Source organism: Schistocerca nitens, chromosome 2 (genome assembly GCF_023898315.1).
Source record: "Schistocerca nitens isolate TAMUIC-IGC-003100 chromosome 2, iqSchNite1.1, whole genome shotgun sequence".
Lineage (NCBI taxonomy): Eukaryota > Metazoa > Arthropoda > Insecta > Orthoptera > Acrididae > Schistocerca > Schistocerca nitens.
The window spans coordinates 753030280-753051888 of NC_064615.1; the positions used below are offsets into that span (position 1 = coordinate 753030280).

At 37.1% G+C, this 21609-nt stretch overlaps 1 protein-coding gene across 3 annotated transcripts in view; it reads left to right on the top strand.

Moving 5' to 3' along the window:
• The window catches only part of LOC126236979 (organic cation transporter protein-like), a 306544-nt gene that overhangs the window by 249123 nt on the left and 35812 nt on the right, over nt 1–21609 (top strand). For all 3 annotated transcript variants that reach the window (XM_049946697.1, XM_049946698.1, XM_049946699.1), the window contains 2 exons: nt 8002–8171; nt 21231–21362. In XM_049946697.1, coding sequence (XP_049802654.1) covers nt 8002–8171; nt 21231–21362 — 302 coding nt within the window. The remainder of the gene's footprint in view (nt 1–8001; nt 8172–21230; nt 21363–21609) is intronic.

Consider the following 21609-nt stretch of genomic DNA (forward strand, 5'->3'; position numbering starts at 1 on the left):
AAAAAAAAAAAAAACCACCGACTGTGTTGACATGAGTAAACACTGTCAAGTAAGTTTTCAATTTCATGAAGGTTGTGTTATCTAACAAATTTTCATTTAAATACTCGCCCCCCCCCCCCCCCCCCAGTTCAGTCAGCCTCGAGAAGAAACACAACTTAATACACAAATATAGCAATATCAAGAAATATATGGGTTTATCCCAAGCAATATTAGTAGAATTAGGAAATTTTCAATTTAAACGCACCAATCTTAACAAAGTCTAATGTAATAATAATTTGGACAGAACTTTCATAAAATTATCAATGATAGTGGATACCATGCTATACACTATGAAACAAATTAAGAATTATTCACAGTAGACACCTGGCACATGATAATATTCTCTGAAGTATTTCAAATCACAAAATGTTGGCTACAAGTACCAACCCCATAATAAAGTAATGATCTTGAAATATAATAAAAGTATATGAAAATTTCGGCCTTAGCCAGGTGACGAGAACCACAGCACTGCAGTTTCCTGTTACACTCGAGTGCTGGGCCCAACAAACAACAGCTGGTCATGGAGAACCATGCTAAGCAAGTGAGCATTCCGTCCTCCCCACATGCTCGCAAACAGCCACACTCATTGCAGTCCTTAATCGGCAGGCACCAGTTGACTCCCCGCCACTTCCGTCCTGTCGCCATATACCGACCGAGCCGTCCTCCCCAAAACTGTTGCTTCGTGCACCATCTCCAACAGCGCTCAGCGATCACGCCCCCTATCGCTGCAGTGAAAACAAGTGAAATAATCTCACAGGTAAAGCAAAATGCTGAGCCGTGACATGGCTCAGTATGAAAGGATGAGAAAAAAACAACAATAAAATGCTAGCAACAGACAAGTTTGGAAAGTTTGAGTTATAAGTGAGATAGTGAGTCAAACCATAAACAGAAGCATAGAAGAGGCACAAATGGAAAGTAGAACTGATAAAAGAAGGAACAATGGAATAGTGGAGATGAAACATCTAGGAAATGGGGGTATCAGTTGATGTCATTAGGAGATAGTCTGAAGGGAGAAATTACTACAAATTAAGCCCAAGTTGGAGGCTGGTACCTAACATGTTCTAGAGCGACTTCTCATCTGAAAAGTTCTAAATTACTGGTACTAGATGAAGTATCGATTTTGTGTGTGTAATGAAGCAGTGCTTAGATTATGGTTGGTGTGTTGCAGGACTTGCTCTTTGTCAAGGTCCTTGGGGATGAAAGAACCTTCTGAAATCCTACTACCACCTCACAGTACACTTCTGTCATCAACATTCTCTATGAACATGATTCATCTGTTGAACATTTTCTCAATCAACACCCTCCTTTTAAGCAAACATCTGATGTATTTGCTCTGCAGCTTATTCAGTTTCATACATACCAGTAATTACGTGACATTTATGTATTTGATGTACAAATAGACAAAGGCTACTCTCATGGGAACCAGGATACTTTCCACACTTTTCATAAGCCAGTAAAATGGGACTTTCTGGTGATCTACTGATCTTTAGCCTGTGTCTTGTTCAATCTAAAACTAATAAGAGGCTGAACTGCTCTATTTTATATGCTTTTTCATTACCAAAGTGCTGTGTATGAGAAAGTCATTTCTTTCCAGATACAAAAATTTATTTACTTCTTTTGAAATTTATTCGTTCTGGTTGTTTTCAAAACTATGTTACAAAGTACAAATGAATTTCTGCCAGTTACTAAGAAGAAATATTTATTTGCAGCATATTTTGTGACATACATGGTTAAATATGCAATAGGAATACCAGTTTATAAAGATAAACAAATCATTTCAATCACAGAGATATTTCACTGACTCCAGTATTCCCAAATCTTTTTTGACAATCTAGCCAACAATGGAAATCTGTTTTGCACTTCAGGGTATACTTTTCTAAATGCCACAGCTTATTGGAAAGGATTCTTTATTGAGAAAGCCATATATGCTCTCATAAATAAAATACTGGCTGAGCATAAAAGCAAAAACTACCCTGTTTGTATATTCTGTGACTCAGACAATGACTCTGATTGTTTGGGCCATAGAATTGTACTTCAGAAACTAAAATGTCATGGAGGCAGTGGCATCCATCTCATATAAAACTTAACTTAGAAGGGGAGGTACATACAAGGTTCAATACTAAACAACTTTCTGATGACTCTCTTTGAGGCAGACTTAACCCCTCTCAGTGATGTGTTTTTAATCTCCTCTGCGCTTGTAAAATGTTGGACCTTGAAAGTTTTCCTTGTTTTTTCAAACAGAAAAGAGTCTCATGGGCCCAGGTCTGTCAAATATGGGTGCTCGGGCTTTGTTTTAGCATTGCTTTTGATCAAAAATTCATGAACAAGCAATAAAGTGCAAACAGGTGCATTATCATGGTGCAAAAGCCATGATTTTTAAAAAAAAATTTTTCCCCACTGGGATTTCAGACAGAAGCAGTTAGTTACTCAAAAAGAAATAACTGATGGCAGGCAATACTTTTAAGGTTTCAGCTCACAATCAGAAGTGAAATTATTAATACCTGTTTCAAGAACACCAGTGGTTCTTATTATTAGGAAGTCGAAACGTATGTTCAACTTTCTGATACATAGCCATATCTCCCCAAAAGTAAAAAATAAAAGTATTTCATAAATACCTGCATGGACAGCCTATAGAAAAAATTTTGACTCCATTGCAGAAAGAGACCACTGCGCCCATTACAGTTTTGCTTCCATAATGTATAATCTCGAAAATGTCACTTTGACATTTTAAGTGAGCTAAATTACATGATTTTTCTGTGACCTAGTGAGATATTTTGTAGGCATAAACTATAATTCCCCACTGATGTATTATAGCATCAAGGAGATACATCTGTATGTTATCCAAACAGCAGAAAATAAATGTGTGACATAGCAAAGGGAATTTTAACTATCATAAAGAGAACCACTTGTATGAATATCAAGAGCTCAGATGGAAACCCAGTTCTAAGCAAAGAAGGGAAAGCAGAAAGGTGGAAGGATTATATAGAGGGTCTATACAAGGGCGATGTACTTGAGGACAATATTATGGAAATGGAAGAGGATGTAGAAGAAGATGAAATGGGAGATATGATATTGCATGAAGAGTTTGACAGAGCACTGAAAGACCTCAGTCGAAACAAGGTCCTGGGAGTAGACGACATTCCATTAGAACTACTGACGGCCTTGGGAGAACCAGTCCTGACAAAACTCTACCATCTGGTGAGCAAGATTTATGACACAGGCGAAATACCCTCAGACTTCAAGAAGAATATAATAATTACAATCCCAAAGAAAGCAGGTGCTGACAGATGTGAAAATTACCGAACAATCAGTTTAATAAGTCACGGATGCAAAATACTAATGTGAATTCTTTACAGACGAATGGAAAAACTGTTAGAAGCCGACCTCGGGGAAGATCGGTTTGGATTCCGTAGAAATGTTGGAACACGTGAGGCAATACTGACCCTACGACTTATCTTAGAAGCTAAATTAAGGAAAGGCAAACCTACATTTCTAGCATTTGTAGACTTAGAGAAAGCTTTTGACAATGTTGACTGGAATACTCTCTTTCAAATTCTGAAGGTGGCAGGGGTAAAATACAGGGAGCGAAAGGCTATTTACAATTTGTACAGAAACCAGACGGCAGTTATAAGAGTCGAGGGACATGAAAGGGAAGCAGTGGCTGGGAAGGAGTGAGACAGGGTTGTAGCCTCTCTCTGGTGTTATTCAATCTGTATATTGAGCAAGCAGTGAAGGAAACAAAAGAAAAATTCGGAGTAGGTATTAAAATCCATGGAGAAGAAATAAAAACTTTGAGGTTCGCCGATGACATTGTAATTCTGTTAGAGACAGCAAAGGACTTAGGAGAGCAGTTGAACGGAATGGATAGTGTCTTGAACATCAATGAAAGCAAAATGAGGATAATAGAATGGAGTCGAATTAAGTTGGGTGATGCTGAGGGAATTAGATTAGGAAATGAGACACTTAAAGTAGTAAAGGAGTTTTGCTATTTGGGGAGCAAAATAACTGATTATTGTCGAAGCAGAGAGGATATAAAATGTAGACTAGCAATGGCAAGGAAAGCATTTCTGAAGAAGAGAAATTTGTTAACATCGAGTATAGATTTAAGTGTCAGGAAGTCGTTTCTGACAGTATTTGTATGGAGTGTAGCCATGTATGGAAGTGAAACATGGACGATAAATAGTTTGGACAAGAAGAGAATAGAAGCTTTAGAAATGTGGTGCTACAGGAAACGTGGTGCTGAAGATTAGATGGGTAGATCATTTAACTAATGAGGAGGTATTGAATAGGATTGGGGAGAAGAGAAGTTTGTGGCACAACTTGACTAGAAGAAGGGATCGGTTGGTAGGACATGTTCTGAGGCATCAAGGGATCACCAATTTAGTATTGGAGGGCAGGGTGGAGGGTAAAGGTCGTAGAGGGAGACCAAGAGATGAATACACTAAACAGATACAGAAGGATGTAGGTTGCAGTAGGTACTGGGAGATGAAGAAGCTTGCACAGGATAGAGTAGCATGTAGAGCTGCATCAAACCAGTCTCAGGACTGAAGACCACAACATTTTTGCTGGATACATAGACTACTGGCAGCACACTTCTTTGTCACTGATTTGCCTTGGCACATGGTGATATACTGCTAAAATCACTTAATAAGAAATACCAAGATAATTATGTTTTCTATCATTATGAGCATGTCAGTCACTAGCATCAAGGCCATCAATAGAATCCATAAACGAGGAAATTAAAAACATCAAAAAGAGAAACAAACAAAATCTATTTGTGAGAACTGACTGTCTTTTATCGTGTTTAAAGAGATTGAATGGTATGCAGGAAAGTTATTTCAAAGGAACAGTGAAGACTGGAGCATTCTAGAGACAGAGTTGAAATTGAAAATAATGCAACATTTAAATTTGAAAACCATGTGAAGCTAGAATCTGCCATGGTTACTATTCTTACATCACTTATAAGGGAAGCATATTGTGAGCAAAAAGAGGGACAACAGGTGGACTATAGGTGGTTGAAAAGCAGGTTTCTGTTTAAAAAGTTCAGAGTTAGTTTTTTTGAGTCATCAGTCTTCTGACTGGTTTGATGCAGCCTGCCCCGAATTTCTGTCCTGTGCCAACCTCTTCATCTCAGAACAGCACTTGCAACCAATGTCGTCAATTATGTGCTGGATGTATGCCAATCTCTGTCTTCCTTTACAGTTTTCGCCCTATACAGCTCCCTCTGGCACCATGGAAGTCAGTCCCTGTTGTCTTGACAGATGTTCTATCATCCTGTCTCCTCTCCTTGTCAGTGTTTCCCAAATATTCCTTCCCTCACTGATTCTGCAGAGAACCTCCTCATTCTTTACCTTATCAGTCCATCCAATTTTCAACATTCATCTGTAGCACCACGTCTCAAATGCTTTGATTCTCTTCTGTCCTGATCTTCCCACAGTCCATGTTTATCTGCCATACAGTTTTGTGCTCCAAACGTATATTCTCAGAAATTTCTTCCTCAAATTGAAGCCTATGTTTGATACTAGTAGTTTTCTCTTGGCCAGGGATGCTCTTCTTGCCAGTGCTAGACTGCTTTTGATATCTTCCTTGCTCCATCCGTCATTGGTTATTTTTCTGCATAGGTAGCAGAATTCCTCAACTTCATCTACGAGGCCATTTCAAAAAGTAAAGATACAATGGCTCGCAGTCCTTAAATAGAACATTTATTTAGAAAATGACAGTTACATCTTATTCACTGGATTATTTGTTATTTTTCGACATAATCACTCCCATTATCCAAACATTTGTTAAGTCGGTGCACAAGCTTTTGTATCCCACAGTCATAGAAGGTTGCCGCATGTTGTCAGAAACATATTTTAACTTCATCTTTGATCTCTTCATTGTCATGGAATGATTTTCCGCCAAGATGTGACTTCAGGTAACGGAAGACATGAAGTCGGTGGGCGCAAGGTCCAGGCTGTATGGCGGATGGTCCAATACATCCCATTTGAATTGTTTGAGTAGTGATTTGGTTACGAGTGCTGTGTGAGGCTGAACATTGTCATGAAGCAAGCAGACTCCACTTGTCAGCATTCCCCTGCGTTTGTTTTGAATTGCCCTTCGAAGACATTTAAAAGTCTGGCAATATGCAGCAGCATTAATTGTCGTTCCAGGAGGCATAAATTCCAACAGAAGAATGCCTTGTCTGTCCCAAAAAAACAGAAGCTATGATTTTCTTCACTGAAATCGACATTTTGCATTTCTTGGTTTTTGGTGAATTCGAATGGTGCCATTGCATTGATTGTTCCTTGGATTCGGGTGTATGGTGATAAACCCACGTCTCGTCACCTGTCACAATGTGATCAAGGAACTCATCACCTGCTTCAGCATAGCGTGTGAGGAAGTCGAGTGCAAAGCTCATACTTTTCTTTTTGTGTTCTTCCGTTAACAGTTTTGGAACCCAGTGCGCACACCATTTCCTGTACCCTAACTTGACAGTCACAATGTCATGAAGAGTTGTCATTGACATGTCCGGTATGATCTGATGCAATTCTTTCAATGTGAGACATCTACTTGCACGAACTGCTTCCTCTGTTCTCAGAAGAATGGCATCAGAGATCACAGATGGCCGACCCTTTCTTTGTTCGTCATGAACATTGGTCCTACCTTCAGAGAAATGACGACACCATTTCGTTACATTTTGTCAATTCATAATGTTCCCATAAACAGAAGCAATTTCTTTGTGAATATCCACTGGTCGCTGACCTTTTGCATGAAGAAAGCGTATGACGGAGCACACTTCTCATTTGGCAGGTTTCTGAATCGGTGCAGCCATTTTAAACATGACCTACTCCAACCAGAAGCAACGTTCAAGTGCTGAACGACCGCAAGGAGAAAGCTAATGGTTCAAGGTTAACACCAGTGTTGCCAACTTGCTCGCCAAAACTCTTCTGTTCCTCTGGCGTATGGTGTATCTTTACTTTCCGAAATACCCTCGTATTTCATGACCATCAATCCTGATGTCAAGTTTCTCACTGTTCTCATTTCTGCTACTTCTCATTACTTTTGTCTATTTTTGATTTACTCTCAGTCCATATTCTGTACTCACTGAACATTTCTTTTATTTCCATTAGTGCTTCTTTGATCGACAGATTGAACAGTAAGGGTGAAACATTGCATCCCTATCTTACACCCTTTTCAATCCAAGCATTTTGTTCTTGGTCACCCACTCTTATTATTCCCCTTGGTTCTTGTACATATTGTATATTACGTGTCTCTCCCTATAACTTACCCCTATTTTTCGCAGAATTTCCAATACCTTGCACCATTTTACATTGTCAAACACTTTTTCTAAGTTGACAAATCCTATGAACGTGTCTTGATTTTTCTTTAGTCTTGCATACACTATCAACTACAATGTCTGAAATGCCTCTCTGGTACCTTTACCTTTCCTGAAGCCAAACTGATGATCATCTAACACAGCCTCAGTATTTGTTAAACTCGCTAAGTTATTCCATTTAACTCTGCCATTAATACTGAAAATTACCCACAACCCTTAAGAACCATAACCGTATAACATCATAAACCATTTTTCATGAATTCTTTCATGAAGTGAATGATCCAATTGTGTTAAAGGCCACAATTAAATTTAATAAAACTGTCTTTCTTTATGTTTCTTAAACCATAGTTGTGTAGATTATAAATTACACTTCTCCACCAAATTTCGTAACTTTTCTGATACAAAAGTCATAAGTTAAACTGTGTTTGCACTACATATAATAACATGATACACAAAAACTCAGATTATTCTGCTGCAACGTACAACACAAACAACACTATTATTCTTATGTGTTTGTATGTGTCACACACATTCCACATTATTAAACCATTATCAACGTGAATCTAACATATTTTGTTTTAATTAAAAGAATGCAAATATTACAATTACCTGTTAAATTGAATGCTCTGTTTTCTACATTTCAGAGTGGAGAAAATTAAGGCTCCACACCAGTCTCTGCATAAGGAATCAACACAGAAGGTTAAGTACATTGGTCTTCATGCTGCATGGGCCTTCACTGTTGTAACATACTATGGAGGTTTATTGAACACAAAAAATTTAGGTCCTGAGTTGTTTCTTAATATAGCCACAGCTGGTATGTATATTAACCTGAAGGTGTTTTAAATGTAAATTTATGTATGAAAGTGAAAAAATAAAATAAGAGTTCATTTACATAGGCAAATAATATGAGCCAGTTTTTCAGTATATAAATTAACTGAACGATAATAATCTTTGTGCACACAAAGATTTAAAAGTAAAAATAAATAGATACTAAACTCAGTCATATGTGAACAGTGTAAGGCTACTTATCAAGGATAATTTTGAAATCAGGGGTGATAATGGGATGTGAGTGCACCAGATGCATTTTTTATCTAATATGTGCTGGAAGCAGTACTATGAAAGAACACGAATGGGAGTGGTGCTAAAGTATTCTTTAGTCATTAGGCAATGAAGCAGTCAGTAAAGATAAATATAAGATTTAATACATCATTAAAAGAATGTGACCAGAACTGTAACGGAATTTAATATTAAGTTGAGGGAAACAATGCCGTAGGATGTAATTCACTCTTAGCAGTGGTAGTGGTCCACATATATAGCAGTGGCAGATTTAGTAAGGAGGGCAACCTTCATTGTAGTATAAGCAGCATTTTTTTATGTAACAGGCTCCATTCATTGTAATATTGCATGTTTGTAGGTTAACTTAAAACGTTATCTATGTCAACAAAAATAATCAATTTTTTATGACAAAATATAATTGGATAGGTAAAAAATCTAGTCACCAAGCAGGAGCAGGAGAACACACATATAAAAGTATCACAGTTTGCAAGCTTTTGGAGCCAGTGGCTCCTTGTTCTTGAAGAAGGGCTCAAAGGGAAGGAAGAGGAGTGAAGGCAATGGACTGATGAGGTTTGAGGGAAAGGGGTAGAGTTCTGGAAAGTAACCCAGGACCTCGGATCAGGGGAGTTACTGGACAGGATAAGAACTTTCCTTCTCATCCCATCTGGTAGGTCTCGCCTGACCCAGGGTTCTGGGTGAGTTTTTGGAACTCTACTCCTTTTCCTAAACCTCACCAGTCCTTTTCCTTCATCCATCTTCCTTTCCTTTCAGCCCTTCTCCCAGAAGAAGGAGCCACTGGCTATGAAAGCTTGTAAACTTTAATACCTCCCCATGTGTGTTCTCCTGCCACCTCTTAAAATGTTACCTGTTAATTTAGAGTAACAAAGATAGAACAACTCACGCAGTAACATCTTATTCGTTACTTTCCTAATACAAAATTAGAACACATTAGGTCTTATCAATTTACTTCAATATGACATATGTTGTTGTTGTGATCTTCAGTCTGAACACTTGATCTGATGCAGCTCTCCACACTAATCTGACTTGTGCAAGCCTCTTCATCTCTGCATAAATACTGCAACCTACATCCATTTGAACCTGTAATCAAACCTTGCTCTCCATCTACTACAGTTTTTACCCCCACACTTCTTTCCATTACTAAACTGATGTTTCCTTGATTTCTCAGGATGTATCCAAGCAACCAGTCCCTTGTTTCAATCAAGTTAATATCACATATACATGATCCTATATGAACTTTTGTTTTCTAGATATTTTCAATGGAAATTAACAGTGCACTATTGATATGTGCATTTTCTTCTGTACTATAATTTCCTGATTAGCAAACTGTTAGCCCTATATGATACATTCAGGTTTTTCAATGTATGTCATCTTGATCATGTTTTTCTAATATTCTACAAACTTTCTGTCATATGAAATCCTTATTGTCTTTTGTTCTTCCAGCTGTTGCAATAAGCATCTAACTTCTGTACTATTTCCGTTATTTTCATCTCCTTTATCCATAAAATGCTTGAGGTATTGTGGATTCTGTGTAGTACTTAATATTTGTTTACAGTTTCTGATGGTTTTCGTATCAATTAGAATCATTCCAGTGATCCAGGATCTTCATCAGATTGTTTATTCTATTAGGCGCTGAAGCATGAATGACAAAAGCATCCAGTCCTACAAGTATATAACAGGGAACCAATATTTCTGTCTGGTTTCAACAGAAGACTTCATGAGCATGTGCATGTGCTTCAAAAGTCTCAAATGCCCTCATTCTATGAGACACTGTGGAGAAGTTTGGAATAGGGTATTTGACTGTTTTCTGGAAATAGTCTTGAATGATTTCTTATGTCATTTTATGCTCCTAACATGCTTTTGTCTTCTTGAATTTCAGTATTCTTTTATAAAAATGGAAATGAAATATAAATTATTTGAAAGCCCACTAAAATGCTCCATTCGAGTCATGTGATACCTGTGACGTCACTGGCTAGCTCGCTGCTTCTGCTGTCACAATGCTAATTTACTGTGACGTCTTGTTTTGGAAGCTACATTTTGGAAAATGTGTTACAAATGTTTGCAGTGCCATACTGTACAAATAAATGAATAGAAACTCCTGAAAAGTTGTTTTAGAGTTTTCTGGAGAATTGGAAGATGCGTAAAATGTAGTTGAACTGTACTGGCAAATTGCCATCACATTGATGGACAAGTTCACTAACTTAATTAAAAATGTGTTGCACTGTGAAATTAACATTAACTTGCCTCTGAGATATGCTCTCACACTGTTACAACAAAGGATAGTGTCAGTCAATGAAATTAAACTCCTAGTGGAAATTGTCGTTTCACCCAACAACACCTGAATTATTTGGCAGCTCAGCTGTTAGAGCGGTAGACGATCGAATTTTATAAGATGATTTTCATAGATCGCCGAGTCGAATCTGAACTAAAAGGACATTTAACTTACTTGTAAAATGATTTGACAGCCCTCTCATATGAAAACCAGATCACAATTATAAAACTTCACCACACCAATAAGAAACAGAATATTGTTATTCTCATTCCTGTCTATATCCACTTACATTTTCAATCACTTTTAACACACATCATGTTCAAAAATATATTTTCTAGTTAATGTGACAACAAACTTTTTACTTTTTTAGAAACAATGTTTTTATCTTTAGACTATCCATCTAGGATCCTGAACGTTTAAAATTCACCAGTTTCATAATCCTACATAAAGATAAAGTAAGTCTGCTTGAGACACTAACATTAGTTTACACTCCAAACATCACAGCCCTTACATATGTCACCTGCATGTTGTACATGCTTTATATCTCTCCATATAACCTCATTGTCCTTCACCTCGTTGTACTGTGGGCATAGGATGATATCTTCACTACTGGAAATGCTTTCCAAAAAGTGAATTGTTTGTTCACAAAGTAATTGCATTTATCCTCTGTTGTCCATTTCTCAGACTAGACTAATGTGATGATGTATGTTACATGTCCCACGATCAAAACAACTACTACAATCAGTTATTGTTAAAGTTATTTTTGTATTTTGTGTAACAATTTTAAAATGTATTGATCATTCCAGGATTTGAACATTTGACCACTTAATCTGCAGCTGGATGCACTATCTATTGTGCTACCAAATGCCAGCTGGATGCAATAGCTCTGCTTAGTGCTTTCTAGAAAGGAAATCAGCATTAAGTTTTCCAACCATAATTTTATTGTGTATTGGGTCGCAGCTCATGACCGATAGTCAATTATGTATTTATAATAAATGGACCTATTTGCAAAAGTTCTACAATTCCTTACTTTTGAGCGAGTTTAATGATATAGCAGGGTGCAGGGAAATACATGTCCATTGTTGCACATATCACTGCTCTAAATGGGTGGAACATAAACACATCAGTTTTTGTGGGGCTCCTACTATCACCGTTCACAAAATTCCTTTCTGTTGTTCCATTAAAGTTGTAATTGCACTTTTGATCATGAAATAGCTAAACTCCAGAATGAAATTTTCACTCTGCAGTGGAGTGTGCCGTGATATGAAACTTCTTGGCAGATTAAAACTGTGTGCTAGACCAAGACTCAAACTCAGGACCTTTGCCTTTCGCAGGAAAGTGCTCTACTGACTGAGCTACTCAAGCATGACTCACAACCCACCACTCACACCTTCAGTTCTGCCACTACCTTGTCTTCCAACTTCCAAATTTCACAGAAGCCCACCTGTGAACCTAGCAGAACCAGCACTCTTAGCAGAATGGAGCTGTGAGGATGGAGTTGTGAGTTGTGCCTGGGTAGTTCAGTCGGTAGAGCACTTGCCCACGAAAGGCAAGGGTCCCAAGCTTGAGTCTCAGTCTGGCACACAGCTTTAATCTGCCAGTAAGTTTTGTAGTAGCTACACTATTTACAGAAAAAGTATGTAAAAACCTCATAACTTTGGCTAACACTCCTATAGCACAAGTATAGCTTCATGTTACTCCTAGTCTGCGATGTCACCATAGTCCAGCCAATAACAGAGCATTTTCAGTCACTTGAATAGATCTTGATATTTAATGATTTTTAAGCTTTAATTGCCTTAAAGTAAGCGATATTTAGTGAGAATATTTATTGTAAATGCTATTTAAATGTTATAATCAATCAGAATAGTACCAACCCGAACCATAACATAGAAAAGTAGCCTATTCAATACAGGACACCAGCATAAAGTCTGGTGATCAGAAACCTTATGCCACCACTCCTCCTCCCCTTTGCTGGAAAGGCAAAAGGAAAACTGCCAACAGTGTGTGACACACCTGGATGGCATCATCCTAGTACCAGTCACACACAGCATAACTTAAAATCAGTGATCTGTTGGGAATCAGTGTATTCTGCGAGGCAAGGCCATTGGCATCTTCAGTGATAAAACATGTATATTTCAAACAGGATTTATGTGAGAGCATCAATGATGGTTATTTGCACATCCATGGGAGCAGACATATTTAGACATGTGATTACAGTTTGAGCTATTGGGTATAAAAGGAAACACATCTGAAAAAGTAAACTCATGTGCCTGAATTCTTGAAATGCCTGAGTGCTGAAAAGGTCCCCTTCATTGTTGCCTTCTTGCAATAATCAATGATGTTCAACATATTTAATGAAAACACAGACATTGCAACCTGTGATGTGAAAATAGTGCATAATATCTGTATCACCCATTTGTTTCAAGAACTATACATTTTTGATGAGAACTGCTTTTTCTGCAGAGATGGTGTTATCAGGAGTGACAGATTATTGGTGACATCAGTTGTAACCACTCAGCAGTGGAATTAGCATCTGTGCATGCATCTGAATGCTCCATTATTGCTTCGATGTTGTTTCACACAGTAACTGTAGCATCACCACATTTTATGACTGTGGAATCAGACTTGGCTGAAGACTAACCTTTTCAGTTGTTTACATTTTTTGTTTTTTCAGTTTTTGTTTTGATTTTCAGTTTTTTGTTGTTTTTCATTTGTTTACATTTAATAGAACCACCACAATTAACTATACAAGTTCTTTTAACTATTCACTAATAACAAATTAACTGACACAGACTCAGTAAAAAAAGCAAACAAGACACAAATAGAGAATCACAGTCACTTAATCTTGGAAGACAGACACATCCATTCACCTCCATAGTCACTAAAAAAAAAAAAAAAAAAAAAAAAAAGCATTTGGATGATAACATCACCAATGATGGTCTAAAGGAGAGTCGGAAGGACAGGAATTTAATAGCTATGAACAGGGTAGTTAATGAAATGGAATGACAGTGTAGTCAGAGAGTATTGGATTGACAAAAATTAAAGAAATTTTGTACTTGTATGAATCTTCAGCTTGTTAGGCACACATTTATGTACTCACAGATAAGAGACCAACTCTTAGAAAACAAAGAATAACAAGAGTACTTGATTTCAGAAAATCTTCCATTAAGAAGTTTCCAATAAAGTTGAGTCAAATAAGATGGAATCCTGACATTACTGAGATGTAACTGACATGAGGCTGTAGTGATGAGAGTACATTTAAAAAGTGTGGGCTCATAAAGAATACAATAAATACCATTTGTTGTTTATGAGAACTCAGAGAGAAATAAAAAGAGTGTATAAAATGCTCATTGTGGCACTATGATCTCAAGGGGGGTGGGGGTGTTACTCTCTGTGGAAGCAACTGAAGCTGAATACACACCAGCAAAACCTGTAAATAAAAATCAAGATCTTGTTTATCAAGCTAACAGGCCATCATGGAATACTGAAATAAACACATAAAAAAAATAATACTGAGACTTAGCTCATCTAACCAACCACAGGAGCCTACAGCTTTGTATGTCTCTTTCATGGTGCATTAATTTCTTTACCTGTACTGCACATAAGTTTTTAAAAGGTATTTTAGAAGATATCTGAAGGAGTGTGTACAAGAAAAAAGGCTGCAATTAAGGAATGCAACTGGTGTTTGGAGTATGGATGCAGATGTAGATTTAGGGAATCGTTTTCATGTTGGTGTTCGTGAACAGGCTTCTTACAGGACGATTCAAAATTACTTAATCAGAAGAGGCAATTAGACTATGTTGCCACAATATTCCAAAACATATGATTATGCTAAACACATTGAGAAGGTAAATCATGAAATAATACAAATTTTATTATAGCTTTTGTTCTACAAGGGAAGTAACAAATGTAGATGTGTTTGTTAGGTTGTCATTATAGGGGGGAACTGGGTGGGGGGGTTGGATTTTGGTGTGGTTTGTAGTCTTCTTTGTATGGCATCCGTGATCTCACCGTCATCCATGAACTTCTTACTCAGCAAATATTCTTTATAAGGCCTCATAAAGGAAAATATGACAGTGCCAAGTGCAGTATGTGTACTGGATACTTAATTATCTTGGGTTTCAGAGCATGTAAAGTATCCATCTGCATCTACATCTATGTCCTACATATCACTGTGAAGTGAATGGCTGAGGGTACATCCCACAGTACTATTTATCAGGGCTTTCTCCCATTCCTTTTAAGCATGCCTCTGTGTGTGCTGTAGATAATCTAATCTTGTTCTCATGATCCCTAAGCAAGCAATATGTAGGGGTTTGTAGTTTATTTCTAGTAATCGTTTAAGGTAAGTTCTTGAAATGTTTTTAGTAGAGTTTCTCCATGTAATTCCAGTCTACCCTCAAGAATCTACCAGTTCAGTTCATTCAACATCCCTGTGACACTCTCCTGTGGGTCAAACAAGCAAACAAGCCTGTAATCTTTCATGTTGCCCATCTCTGTATAAGTTCAACATCCTGTTCTAGTCCTATCTTGGATGGCTCCCACACACTTGAGCAATATTCTATGATGGGTTGAATCAGTGATTTGTAAGCTATCTTATTTGTAGAATGATTGCATTTTGCTAGTATTCTACCAATAAACCAAAATCTGCTACCTGCTTTACACAAGACTGAGCTTAGGTGATCATCCTCTTTCATATCCCTACTTGGTGATACCCTCAAGTACTCGAAGAGTTTACTGATTACAGCTGTGACTCACTGATATTACATTCATAGGATAGCATGATTTTTCATTTTGTGAAGTGCACAATTTTACATTTATGAGCATCAAAGCAAGATTCCGAAATTTGCACCACTTTGAAATCTTATCAAGGTCTGACTGAATATTCGTGCAGCTGTACTTCATTGTAGATAACTGCATCAACTGCAGAAAGTCTATGGTTACTAATATTGCTCACAAGGTCATTAATGTACAACATGAACAACAAGAGACCCAATGAACTTCCATGGGGTACACCTGAAGTTATTTCTACAGATGTTAATGATTCTCCATCCCAGATAACATGCTGCATCCTCCCTACCAAAATATCCTCAATACAGTCATAAATATTGCCTAATACCCCATATGATTGTGCTTTTGATAATAAGCTTTTCAGAGTTTGATAACTATGGCATCTATGTGACTGCCTTGATACATGGTTTTGACTGCCCTGATCCATGGTTTTCAGTTTGTCATGTGAGAAAAGTGCAAGTCTAGTTTCATATGATCTACATTTTTGAAATCTGTGTTGGTTGGAAGAGTTCATTCTGATGAGATGATTATTATGTCTGAGCTCAGAATATGTTCTAAGATTGTACTAGAAATGGATTTGAAGGATGTTGGACTGTAGTTTTGTGGATCATTTCTGTTGCCCTTCTTGTAGACAGGTGTGACAGATTTAATGCATAACGCAAATCTCTTTTTCCTTCTAGTGTTGTACTTGTGAGCAGCTGTTACTCTCAAACACAGATGAAATTGTGGATAACAAAGTCCATAAATGAATATTTGTACTGTGTAGCTGTGGTTAATATTGCCAGATGGTTAAAGATATGCCTGAAAGGTATACAAGTGTGAAACTCACACACAATACTAGTTATTCTTTTGTCTGCAATGAATACTTTTTGCTTAAGTGCGGGATTACCCCAGAATATTATCTCATAAGACATCAGTGAATGAATATTTTTGTTGTTTTTGTTGTTGTTGTTGTTTTCATCAGTCTTCTGACTGATTTGGTGTCACAAATTCCTCTCCTGTGCCAAACTCTTTATCTCAGAGTAAAATTTGCAACCTATGTTCTTAATTACTTGCTGGTTTTATTTCAGTCTCTGGCTTCCTCTACAGTTTTTACCCTCTACAACTCTCTCTAGTACCATGGAAGTTATTCCATGATGTCTTAACAGATGTCTTATTATCCTGACCCTTCTTCTTGTCAGTGTATTCCATATAATTCTTTCCTCACCAATTCTTGGGAAACCTCTTTGTTCCTTAACTTAACAGTCCATCTAATTTTCACGTCTCAAATGCTTTGATTCTCTTCTGTTTGGTTTTTCCCACAATTCATGTTTCACTACCATACATTGCTGTGCTCCAAACATATTCTCAGAAATTGTTTCCTCAAATTAATGCCTATGTTTCATACCCATTCACTTCTCTTAGCCAGGAATGACCTAATTGCCAGTGCTTTTGATGTCCTTCCTCCATCCATTGTAGGTTAAAAAGCTGCCTATATAGCAGAATTCCTTACCTTCATCTACTTTGTGATCACCAATCCTGATGTTAAGTTTCTCACTGTTCTTGTTCCTGTTACTTCTCTTTACTTTTGCCTTTTTTGATTGACTCTTAATCCATATTCTGTACTCATTAGTGTGTTCATTCCATTCAGCAGGTTCCGTAATTCTTCTTCACTCTCACTGTGGAAAGCAAAGTCATCAGCAAATTGTATCATTGATATCCTTCAACTTGGATTTTTAATTCCACTCCAAAACTTCTCTTTTATTCCCATAATTGCCTTTTTGATGTATAGATTGAACAGTAGGGGTGAAATACTACATCCTTGTCTTATTCCTGGTCTTCCAGTCTTATTGTTCCCTCATGGCTCTTATGCATATTATGTATTAACTGTCTGTTCCTATAGCTTACCCCTGTTTTTCTAAGAATTCCGAACATCTTGCACCATTTGACATACTCAAATGCTTTTTCCAGGTCAGCAAATCCTATGAGCCTGGCTTGATTTTTCTTTAGTCTTGCTTACATTATCAACCACAATGTCAGAACTGGCTATCTAGTGCCTTTACTTTTTCTAAAGCCAAGCTGATCATCATGTGACACATCGTAAATTTCCTTTTCCATTCTTCTGTACATTATTTTTGTCAGTAATTGTGTGATAATTCTCACACTTATCGGCTCTTGCAGTCCTTGGAACTGTGTGCATGATGTTGTTTCCCAAAAGTCATATGGTATATACCAAACTCATACATTCTGCAAACCAATCTGAATAGTCGCTTCACTGCCACTTCCACCAATGACTTTAGAAATTCTGATGAATGTTATCTATTCCTCCTGCCTCACTTGATTTTAAGTCTTCCAAACCTTTTTTTTAAATTCTGATTCTAATTATGGATCCCTAGCTCTTCTATATCAACTACTATTTCTTCTTCTATAATGTCATCATCAGATAAGTCTTCCCCCACATAGTGACCTTCACTGCATTCTTTCCACCCATCCGCTTTCTCCTCTGCATTTAATAATGTAATTCCCACTATGTTCTTAATGTTACCAACCTGATTTTCATTTCACCGAAGATAGTTTTGAGTTTTTTATATGTTGAGTCAGTCCTTCTGACAATCATTTCATTTTACAATTTCTTCCACTTTTTATGCAGCTATTTCGCCTTAGCTTCTCTGCACTTCCTTTCTGTTTGATTCCTAAGTGGCTTGTATTTCTGTACTTCTGAATTTCCCTTAACATTTTTGTACTTTCTTCTTCCATTGATCAACTGAAGTATTTCTTACATGTGGTTTCTTTGCAGTTACCTTCTTTGAAACCATGTTTTTCCCCTCCAACTTCTGTAATTTCCCTTCTTAGAGATCTCCATTCCTCTTCATCCAAACTGTCTCCCAAGCTATTCTTTGTCGCAGTATCTAGAGCCTTAGAGACCTTCAAGCTTATCTCTTCATTCCTTAGTACTTCCATATTCCACTTCTTTGCCCATAGATCTTCCTGACTAGTCTCTGAAGCATCAGCCTACTCTTCATCACTACTATATTGTGATATATCTGCTCCTGGGGAATGCCTTACAATCTCGCATCTGATTTCATAATCTCCACCTGACCATGATGTAACTTAACTGGAATCTTCCTGTGTCTCACAACATTTTCCAAGTATACGTCCTCCTCTTGTGATTCTTGAACAGAGTATTCATTATTACAACTTCATGGGGTCCCGGGTTCAATTCCCGGCCGAGTTGGGGATTTTTCTCTGCCTGGGGACTGGGTGTTTGAGTTGTCCTCATCATTTCACCATCGTCATCATTCATGACCATGGCTAATTTGGACTGTATAAAAATTGGACTGTGTAAGAATTGGGGCTTTATATGGACACTGATGACCATGCAGTTGAGAGCCCCACAAACCGAACATCATCACTATTACTACCTGAAATTTATTGCAGAACTCAATTAGTCTTTCTCCTCTCTCATTCCTAGTACCAAGCCCATACTCTCCCATAACCCTTTCTTCTACTCCTTCCCCTACAACAACATTCCAATCCCCCTTGACTATTAGAATTTAATCTCCCTTCATACTGAATAACCCATTTGATATCCTCATATACTTTCTCTGTCCCTTCACCTTCAACCTACAACGTTGGCATGTATACCTGAACTATCATTGTGGTTTGCTGTTGATTCTGATGAGAACAAACTGAACTGTTCACAGTAATTCACACTCTCCTTTACCTTCCTATTCATAATGAATCTTACTCCATTGTACATTTTCTGCTGCTGTTGATATTACCTTATACTCACCTGACCAGAAACCCTTGCCTTCTTTCCATTTCACTGACACCCCACTATGTCTGCAAGTTAACTTACTGACTTCTGTATCCCCACAGTTGGCAATTATTCTTATAGCAAAAGTACCTGAAGCCAAAAATTTTAGCAGGTCTACCATACAGTTTTTCCTGCTTTAAGTTTTCACCAATATTCAAACTTGAGAACTTAGAACTTTCTACTCTCTTTATCATTTATTGCTGGTATACCAGGTTAGTGGTAGGTGGGATAGTTTTGATGGTAGAAAGCGGGATGAGATGTTTGAATGTCTGTTTCTATCCTTTTTCTTTTTCCAAAGTTTAAGATGAGCCTATTTGTCCAAAACCATTCAGTGACTTTCATAAAATCATCATTTGCTATTTTCTCTGTGGATGCTCCTTTTTTCAGTCTCACAACAATGCTTACATCATCCACAAACAGGGCTAATTCTGCCTCCTGATTCAAATAAAATGGCTGATAATTAACATAAATCAATAATAGTAGAGAGTCAATGTGGGACTCCCACTGTAATTTCTCCCAGTGCAGATTATGTGGTGTCCTTTCTATTACTAGAATATCCAATGTAACATTCTGCATTCTGTTTCTTGCATTAGAACTAAACCAAGCAGGTGATGAACTACGTAGTCTGTGAAAAGTTTACTTCTCTAATGCAATGTTTTGATTGCCACAACCTAATTCGATAATTCACTGAAGATCCCAGCTGGTGATATTTTGTAGCACTCAGTATATGTATTAATAACTGTTTTGGTAGAGTGGCGGTTTTGAAATCCAACTGCCATTAGCTAATTATCCCATTACTAAGCACGTCTTTGACAAGACTGCAGTACATTATCTTACCAAAAATTTTGCAAATTGACATCCCTGGAGTCACTCTTCTTAGAGGCAGATGTAACAATGGAATATTTTAATCTGTCTTGAAAAATACCCTGAATTAATGATGCATTTTGTAAGTGACTGTTAACATCACATATCATAGGGACAATATTAAGAGGATAGGCACATGCTTCTTTAACTTCAGCTCTTGATGTATTAACACATTATCTATAAGTGTACTGCTCCTGGTATGGAAATTTATAATTGATACTAAATTATAAATGACTAACACCAATGCTCGATCACATTTCCAGTTATAGTCATTCAAGAAGTTTACATTAAAATCATAACAAATTAATAATCCTTTCTTTCTGCATGATAAGTAGCACAACAAACCATCAATGTTTTTCATGAAAAATTCCCGGTCACCCACCAAAAATCTGTGTTCTATAACAATCACAAGTATTACACTTCTCAGTACTGACTTACATGCAAGTGCTTTATATCCTGATTTACAAAGAATTTACTAATATTTCTACATTTTTGTTTATGCATTCAAACATCTGTATGTAACAGCCAATGGGTTTATTTATTTTTTTCCTTATTTGGAATTTTTACCAGATAAAAGTGTTTATTTTATGTGATAAATTACTAGGAAACACAATGGCTCAGTAGTACTTACCTTCTGGAGGACATATTCACAACGGGTGGGTCCCTCTCAACATGAGATCTGAGGGACTTGTCCTTTGTCCCATTTCTCCAATGGAGATCCTTTCTGAGGAAGGACCTAATAGTTTCAAAAACAAGATGTAATTTTTCCTACTTTTACACCTGTCTGTTGTCAGTATTTGGAATATTGCCTCCTCAAAGTAAATACCTACCAGCCGTTCCATCCCGTTTTATTTTTTTTCAATTTTGTCAAGAGAATATTCCTTTTGGTACAATTATTTAATGTTGTGTGAAGTCATCCACTACATACATATTTCAGATTATTTTCTAGAAGAGTAGCAATGAGTATTTATTGTCTTGTGTTTCTTTACTTTAATTATATTATTTCAAAAATTAGTTTATTCTTTATTATGTTTCATTCTTGAATGTGTTGACTTAGTAGTCATTTTTCATTGTTTTAGGTGTAGCTGAAGTTGCAGGAGCGCTCACAGCACTTATAATTCTATTAAGGAAGTCTAGGATATGGCTGTCACTGGGAATCATTAATATAGCCGGTGGACTGTGTTGCTTTTTGACATGGGCCTTACCAGAAGGTAATGAGGATGCTAATTGTTCACTACCGATACTGTAAAACAGTCATATTAAAACTATGCTGTAATATTAAAATTGTGTGATTACTACTTTCCTTGCAGTTGCACCAGTTAAATGATGTTTCAGTCATGTCTCATTTCTTAATAACACACTCTGACATACCAACAGAAAATGTGTGAGAGAGTGTATGAAAAGTGCTGTCAACACTCATAAACTAATTCATAACATTGATGAACATTAAGTTGTAGA